The sequence below is a fragment of the Rhinopithecus bieti genome, unplaced genomic scaffold (genome assembly GCF_001698545.2).
Source record: "Rhinopithecus bieti isolate Rb0 unplaced genomic scaffold, ASM169854v2 scaffold_34943, whole genome shotgun sequence".
Classification (NCBI taxonomy): domain Eukaryota; kingdom Metazoa; phylum Chordata; class Mammalia; order Primates; family Cercopithecidae; genus Rhinopithecus; species Rhinopithecus bieti.
The window spans coordinates 584074-590779 of NW_016815584.1; the positions used below are offsets into that span (position 1 = coordinate 584074).

General features: G+C 44.6%; 1 protein-coding gene across 2 annotated transcripts in view; it reads left to right on the forward strand.

Annotated features, from left to right (window-relative positions):
- Nucleotides 1–514: 514 nt before the first annotated feature.
- The window catches only part of METTL3 (methyltransferase 3, N6-adenosine-methyltransferase complex catalytic subunit), a 15373-nt gene continuing 9181 nt past the window's right edge, over nucleotides 515–6706 (forward strand). For both annotated transcript variants that reach the window (XM_017853475.1, XM_017853474.1), the window contains exon 1: nucleotides 515–761. In XM_017853475.1, the coding sequence (XP_017708964.1) occupies nucleotides 662–761 (100 nt within the window). In that variant the 5' untranslated portion in view covers nucleotides 515–661. The remainder of the gene's footprint in view (nucleotides 762–6706) is intronic.

The following is a 6706-nucleotide window of genomic DNA, read 5'->3' on the forward strand; positions in this document are numbered from 1 at the left end:
CTCTGTCACCCAGGCTGGAGTGCAGTGGCCAGATCTCAGCTCACTGCAAGCTCCGCCTCCCGGGTTCACGGCATTCTCCTGCCTCAGCCTCCCGAGTAGCTGGGACTACAGGCGCCCGCCACCTCGCCCAGCTAGTTTTTTGTATTTTTAGTAGAGACAGGGTTTCATCGTGTTAGCCAGGATGGTCTCGATCTCCTGACCTCGTGATCCGCCCGTCTCGGCCTCCCAAAGTGCTGGGGATTACAAGCTTGAGCCACCGCGCCCGGCCAAATGTTGCTCTCTTTGAGTGCTATTTTAACGTAGGTTACCTCTCAGGACTCCTCTCCGAATATTCAACATGGCCGCATGCGCGTCTATAAGCAACATGGCCGCTCTGCCAGTCACCAACATGGCAACCACAGCCTCACTGTGCCCGGAAGCAAGAGAGAGAGGGTATGAGGACTATATTTGCCGCTCTGCCAACACCTAACGTGGCTCTCTTTATAGCTTCCAAGAAAGCGCGACACCGGAAATGACTTTTCTGTCTTGCTCATCTCTAGGGGTCATTTTCCGGTTAGCCTTCGGGGTGTCCGCGTGAGAATTGGTTATATCCTGGAGCGAGTGCTGGGAGGTGCTAGTCCGCCGCGCCTTATTCGAGAGGCGTCAGGGCTGGGAGACTAGGATGTCGGACACGTGGAGCTCTATCCAGGCCCACAAGAAGCAGCTGGACTCTCTGCGGGAGAGGCTACAGCGGAGGCGGAAGCAGGACTCGGGGCATTTGGGTGAGGCACTGGGCTGCTGGGGCCGAGGCTCAACCAGGGAGGACGAGCGGGATCCCTAGAGAAAAAGTTCCAGAGTCACTGCCCTTTACCAAACGGCCGTTTCTATAAAGCCTCGTACATTGGTACTCCATCTCCCCCTTCAGCAGCACAGACCTTCGCCCTTCGGCAAGTACTTCGCCGTTCCTCCTCACCCTGGGCCTCGGTTCTTACTGCTCACTTTTATCGGACGGATGCTTGAGCCCCACCCTCGTCCTCCTTGCCCATTCCTCTTTAGACTGCGAGGACATCGCCTTTGTGAGGCTTCTCAGCCCCCTATCCCACGAAGCAGCAAGAACCCCTTTTTGTTGCTGCTATGGCGCTTTGTTCCCTCAGTTATAACGACTGTTTTGTAGTGGTCATTTCTTGGCACCTGTGGGTTCAGTAAGGAAGAAATGAACCTTCATATCCACAGTGCCCAATTTAGTGGCCCGTACAGAGTGGCACTCGGTGTTTTTGAATGAGTACCCCTATCGGCATTGTCTTAGCAATTTACATACCTAGCGGGAATCCGAAAACATTTGTGTTTGATTTCCAAACTTTTTCTCCTCTCCTGTTGCCCCTATGTCGTGATCATAAAACTTGAAGGAAATTTAAAAGATTGTTAAGTTCACTCTTATCCACTCCTTACCCCCAGGACAAACTCTGAATTATTTAAGGCAAACTAGTAACAAAGCTCTGCAAAAATAGTGACTCAATATCACCCTTGTGGTAGATTCTTCCAATATTTGTCAGTATCTTCAACTCCATCTCTAAATCTTGTCTAGATCATGTTAGGTTCATGTGCTCATATTCTGGCCCCAAGAAATAGAAGATGCACTGGCAGGATCCTCTCACCTAATTAATTATCCTTTCTTAGCTACAGTGTTCATGGGTCTAATTAGACAAAAATAAGTAAGAAATTGCCCTGTCCTCAAGAATTTTAAAAACCATAGGATTCGACCGGGCGCAGTGGCTCAAGCCTGTAATCCCAGCACTTTGGGAGGCCGAGACGGGCGGATCACGAGGTCAGGAGATCGAGACCATCCTGGCTAACACGGTGAAACCCCGTCTCTACTAAAAAATACAAAAGCTAGCTGGGCGAGGTGGCGGTGCCTGTAGTCCCAGCTACTCGGGAGGCTGAGGCAGGAGAATGGCGTGAACCCGGGAGGCGGAGCTTGCAGTGAGCTGAGATCTGGCCACTGCACTCCAGACTGGGTGACAGAGCGAGACTCCGTCTCAAAAAAAAAAAAAAAAACACAAAAAAAAAACATAGGATTCAAAGGTAGATGCTTACAAAAAGGAATGTGGCCGGGCGCGGTGGCTCAAGCCTGTAATCCCAGCACTTTGGGAGGCCGAGACGGGCGGATCACGGGGTCAGGAGATCGAGACCATCCTGACTAACCCGGTGAAACCCCGTCTCTACTAAAAAATAAAAAAAAAAAAATTAGCCGGGCGAGGTGGCGGGCGCCTGTAGTCCCAGCTACTCGGGAGGCTGAGGCAGGAGAATGGCGTAAACCCGGGAGGCGGAGCTTGCGGTGAGCTGAGATCCGGCCACTGCACGGCAGCCTGGGCGAAAAAGCGAAACCCCCTCTCAAAAAAAAAAAAAGGAATGTGATAGGATATATGTACGGAACTAAACGAATGAATCTACAGTCTGTACAGTGAAGAGAAGTAACAAGAGCTGCTGTAGGTAGTGAAGCCATCAAAGCCATCGTAGTGGATTTGGCACTTGAATTTGGCCTTTATGGCTATATAGGACCTAGATAATTAAAGAGGTAAGAGGGGAGGATGGTAGAGTAAGAAGTGCAAGTCATTTGATCAGGCAATAAGTAGTAGTCAAGTCTCGGAGTAATTCTTGAATTACCTAAGAGGCGGAGTTTTTTTTTTCCTTGCTCTAGAAACTTCATTGATTTATTTATAGATACAATTTTTTGTTTTGTTTTGTTTTGTTTCCCCTATTCTTTGGTTTCCTGTTTTGAAACTTTTTAAAAATGTGCATAAATGATGCCAGCGACTTTTTTTCTTTTGTTTTTGAGATAGGGTCTCTCACCGTTGCCCAGGCTGGAGTGTAGCAGTCCTCCCAGCTCATCCTGTGAGTAGCTAGGACTACAGGTGCATGCCACCATGCCTGGCTAATTTTTAAATTTTTAATAGCGATAAGCCCTCATTATGTTGCCCAAATTTATCTTGAACACCTGGGCTCAAGCTGTCCTCTTGCCTAAGCCTCCCGAAGTGTTTGAATTACAGGTGAGAGCCACCATATCCAGGCTATTTAATTTTCTTGTGGAATCTTTTCCCTTTCAGTAATGGCAGTTGCGAAAGGGGACCTGAGGATCAGGTAGTGGTTTGTTTCAACAGAGTGATCTGCAAAATTATTTAGTTAGTTAGTTAGAGACAGAGTCTCCCTCTGTCACCCAGGCTGGAGTGCTGTGGCATGATCATGGCTCACGGCTGCCTTGACTTCCCAGGCTCCAGCGATCCTCCCACTTCAACCTCTCAAGTAGCTGGGGCCACAGGCGTGTGCTACCACGCCCAGCTAATTTTTGTATTTTTGGTAGACGGGGTTTCACCGTGTTGCCCGGGCTGGTCTCTGAACTCCTGAGCTAAAGCAGTCCACTCGCCTTGGCCTCCCAAAGTGCTGGGATTACAGGCGTGAGCCACCATGCCTGGCCTACAAAATTAACTTTTAAAAAGCCACTATATTGGTGTACTACATCATTGATTACTTTGTGTTCACGTTTCTGTCGTTTTTGTAACAGACCATCCTCTATCTGTGGTGGTGGTTGTTGTTTCTTGGTTTTAATTGTTCCTCATCATACTTACTTTTTTTCTTTTTTTTTGAGACGGAGTTTTTGCTCTTATTTCCCAGGCTGGAGTGCAGTGGTGCGATCTTGGCTTACTGCAACCTCCGCCTCCCAGGTTCAAGCGATTCTCCTGCCTCAGCCTCCTGAGTAGCTGGGATTACAGGAATGTGTCACCACTCCCGGCTAATTTTGTATTTTTAGTAGCGACGGGGGTTTCTCCATGTTGGTCAGGCTGGTCTCGAACTCTGGACCTCAGGTGATCTGCCCGCCTTGGTTTCCCAAAGTGCTGGGATCACAGGTGTGAGCCACTGTGCCGGGCATCATACTTCTTTATACTTTTCCATTTCTAAATTCATACTCTTTCAGTGAATGATTCTAATTGTTCTTGGTCATTTTAAGCTTCATTTTTCTTTTTTGTTGTTTTTTATTGGTTTTTTTTTTTTGAGATGGAGTTTTGCTCTTGTTGCCCAAGCTGGAGCCGCCTGAGTAGCTGGGACTACAGGTGCGTGCCACCACGCGTAGCTAATTTTTTTGTATTTTTAGTAGAAACGAGGTTTCACCGTGTTAGCCAGGGTGCTCTCGGTCTCCTGACCTCATGATCCGCCTGCCTCGGCCTCCCAAAGTGCTGGGATTACAGGCATGAGCCACTGTGCCCGGCCATTTCGTTTTTCCATGATATTAGCTACATTTTGGTATTAGCCAAACTTTCTGCTGTATGCAGACCTAACTACTAGAGTCTTGATACTTTCATCCAGGTCCTTGCTAAACATGTTTAATATTTTTGACACTAAGACTGTATTCTCCCTGCATGTAAATATCTTTTTTTATGTTTATTTTTTCTTTTTTAGATATGAGTATCTCTTGACTTGTATATCTAGCTAATAATACAGCTAAGACCCTTTTTTCTGTGTGTGTGTGTGAGACAAGAATCTCATTCTGTTACCCAGGCTGGAGTTCAGTGACATGAACACAGCTCACTGCAGTCTTGACCTCAGGGCTCAAGTGATCCTCCTGCCTTAGGCTCCTCCTGAGTGGCTGGCACCACAGGTGTGCCCTGCCATACCCGCGTAATTTTTAATTTTTATTTTTTTGTAGAAACAGGGTCTTGCCATGTTGCCCAGGCTGGTCTTGGACTCTTGGGCTCAATCTATCCTCCCACCTTGGCCTCCCAAAGTGCTGGGATTACAGATGTAATCCCAGCCTAGTTAAGACTCTTATAAAAGTATTTTTGGGGTTGTAATTAAATGTATCTTGTCTTCTGACCCAGAGCTTGATCTGACCCATCATTTGGTACTGTGGTAATAGGTAAAGATGAAACACACAAATTAAACCAGAATGTCACTGTTCTTTCTGTGTTATTTTGATTATTTCAAAGAATGTATTTTGTTGAGCTTTAGGATTCTTAGGAAACCCTTGTGAAACATACTCTATCGTAAGTTTATTAATCATGTTGTCATGTAAGATATAACCCAAGACTTGATAAAAGTTCAGATTATTGCATTCATTTCTCACCAGAAATAAAAATTTGCATACCACATCTTGTTTTTTATAGCATTACTGAAATCTGATAATTATCGACTACTGAACTCAGTGTCAAAAGACAAGGATAGAAAATGAACTAAAACGTATCCATATCGTTAATAGTGGAAAATACTATGGGCAAAATATTGGGAGACCTTCGTTAGATTGGCATTTTTATCATTTATTTATTTATTTATTGAGATGGAGTTTTGCTCTTGTTGCCCAGGCTGGAGTGCAGTGGTGCGATCTGAGCTCACTGCAATGTCTGCTTCCTGGGTTCAAGCAATTCTCCTGCCTCAGCCTCCCGAGTAGCTATGATTACAGGTGTCCACAGCCTTTGGAAGGCTAAGGCGGGTGGATCACCTGAGGTCAGGAGTTCATGACCAGCCTGGCCAACATGGTGAAACCCTGTCTCTACTAAAAATACAAAAATTAGCCAGGTTTGGTGGCAGGTGCCTGTTGTATGTACTACAGGCACATAAAACCTTGCTCAGCTAATTTTTTGTATTTTTTGGGCAAAACACCCAACAGGTTTTTTAGGTTGCTTAGGTTGGTCTTGGACTCCTGGGCTCAAGTCATCCTTCCTCCTCAGCCTCCCAAAGTGCTGGGATTATAGGCATAAGTCGCCATGCCTGACCTCCTTCCATTTTAAGGATAACTAATATTCCACTGTATGTATATAACACATTTTGTTCATTCATCCATGGGTGGGCGTTTGGGTTACTTCCACCTTTTGGCTATTGTAAATAATGCTGCTATGAACCTGGGTGTATGAATATCTCTTTGAGACCCTGCTTTAATTCTTTTGGGTGTATACCCAAAAGTGGAATTGCTGGATCATATCGTAATTCTGTTTTTGATTTTGAGGAAGCGCCATCCTAATGGGTGTGATATCTCATGTTGGTGAAGTATATCTTTTTAAAAAAAAAATTACTTAAAAAATATCTTTAATTGAAACAAACTAGATTTGGCCAGTTTTAGCACATAGTAAATATGTGAACTGCTCCAGTATATTTCGTGAGATTGAAGATGTGCATATAAATGTTGACATGTTTAAGGATTCAGCAAATTAGTAATCTGACCATATTAAGTTCAGTGGCCCTCTTAATTAAAGGGTAAATCAAATATTATGTATTATTTTGCTGAACCCAACACATTATTTTCGTTAGATTAGAAGCAGAGTGTCAGTGTAGTTGCAGCAGAGCAGAGGCATTGAGTAAATGTGTTGAATAAATAAATGAATGAATACCTTATGAAGGATTTGGAACCCAGGGATTCGGAATCATTTTCTGGACAGTAACTGGTTTTAGGGATGATAAAACTTTTCCCCAAATGTCTGTATACATACAAAACTTTGGACGTGAAAACTTTACAGAATTTCATGTGAATAACAATTGTATTAACCAGCAGTTAAGTTTTATCCACCATATTAAACAAAAGCTCCCTCTTCCCAATAACCTTAAAAGAGGTATTTTCAGCTCTAATATTCTGAATGTAATGTGGGGGGAAAAAACCTCCCAGGAGGTGTTACTAATACAAGGATTCATAACCAAAATTATATCACCAGATACTGGAATGAGCAGTATTTTTTTTTTTTTTTTT